Source organism: Arachis hypogaea, chromosome 20 (assembly GCF_003086295.3).
Source record: "Arachis hypogaea cultivar Tifrunner chromosome 20, arahy.Tifrunner.gnm2.J5K5, whole genome shotgun sequence".
NCBI classification, from domain to species: domain Eukaryota; kingdom Viridiplantae; phylum Streptophyta; class Magnoliopsida; order Fabales; family Fabaceae; genus Arachis; species Arachis hypogaea.
Window position 1 is genome coordinate 30,147,275 of NC_092055.1, and position 1,668 is coordinate 30,148,942.

The 1,668-nt window shown below is 33.2% G+C and overlaps 1 protein-coding gene across 1 annotated transcript; it reads left to right on the top strand.

The window, feature by feature from the left end:
• The first annotated feature begins 889 nt into the window (after positions 1-889).
• Positions 890-1,465, top strand: LOC140183021 (uncharacterized). The gene has a single exon (XM_072231018.1). The coding sequence runs from the start codon at positions 890-892 to the stop codon at positions 1,463-1,465; it is 576 nt and encodes a 191-aa protein (XP_072087119.1).
• Positions 1,466-1,668: the final 203 nt, after the last annotated feature.

Consider the following 1,668-nt stretch of genomic DNA (forward strand, 5'->3'; position numbering starts at 1 on the left):
TAATATATAATTAAATTTTTGTGTAAAATATAATGATAGTATACATTAAAGTATTAAATATTTGAATCCATTATATGTATATTCTTCCTTTTGGGTGAATATAAATCTGTTAGTTAATACTTAATACTTAATATTTTAGAATTAAATCATATTTTTAATTTATTCAGTTATTTTTGTTGAAAGAAATCTTTTATATAAATTTTATTTATTTATTTAGTTGGACCTTATTGGTATTGTGTGTAGAAAGTGAATAATAAAATATTTTGTTTTGTGAAAAAAATAGGGAACAACTATGCATACTTCTATAGATAAGGATCTGATATCTGTATTCGAATCATTGATATCGGAGGGAGCTGTGTATGTTTTTACATACTTTAGAGTTAGCAACAACTGTGGATTGTACCGCACAACATCACATCATTTTTGATTATTTTTTCAAAAAAGAACTACTGTCTTATCCTCTTTCTGTGATGCAATACCGTTATATGGTATTAAGTTGGTCCCTTTTAGGAAAATTATGGGATACTCTCCTCAACATCCTTTTCTGGTTGGTAAGTGTATGGTTTATGGCAAGTACATAAGTTAATTTTTCTTTTGTTTTTATGACAAAATATCACTAAGACGGGTGATTTATGCACAATCTTCTGTTTGATATTTATTTTAGACGTTGCTAGAGTTATGACCGGTGTAGAGGGTGAGAGGAAATATGTGAAGGATGGCAAACTTATTGACATGTTGGTCATTCATATTGAGAATGACGGGTGCATTTTTTCGATGCCCTTACTCAGCACTTAATATGTTTATACTCATTTGTCTTTTTCAATTTTCAGATGTTTGCACTATAGAGTTTCAAAAGAGAGGGCTTCCGCATGCACATATCCTTTAATTCATGAGTATCGAGTTCAAGCCACAAACACCAGATGACATAGACAAACATATAACAGCTAAGATTCCTGATGAAAATGAAAGGCCAAATCTACATGGAGCTGTTCAAAATTACATGGTACATGGTCCATGTGGTCCGTATAACAAGAATTTACCTTGCATGAAGAATGGATCCTGTTCAAAGTTTTCTCCCAAAGAGTTTAGACAGCGAGCACTCATTGATGAAGCCGGGTTTCCCAAATATAGGCGTACTGATAACGGTCGAACAGTGAAGAAAAAGGAATGTATACTAAACAATAAGTTCATTATTGCTTATAATCCAGAATTGTTGCTCAACTTCGGGTGTCACATAAATGTGAAATACACATGCCAAAAAAGTTCTATTAAGTATCTGTTTAAGTATGTACATAAAGGCAATGACCACACAACAACTACCCTATACAACACTAGTGATCCGTCAGAAGCCACACAAGTTGTTGACAAAATTAGGAATTACTACGATTGTAGGTACATTTCGGCATGTGAGGCAGTCTGGTTTATTTGGATACGAAATCCAAGAGAAAAAATCATTTGTGATTAGACTTCCATTCCATTTGGAAGATGAGCAACCTGTGGTTTATGGTGAAACTTCTAATGTGAATGATATCGTTGAAAGAACAATATCTCAAGTCCATGTTTTTGGGATGGATGACGGCGAACATGTCATATCCCTATGCTCGAAGTCTGACTTATGCTGAGTTTCCAACCAAGTTTGTTTGGAAGGACAATGCTTCAAAGTGGTTT

Coding starts and splice junctions, on each gene's coding strand:
- LOC140183021 (XM_072231018.1), top strand. CDS start 890: ATGAGTATCGAGTTCAAGCCACAAACACCAGATGACATAGACAAACAT.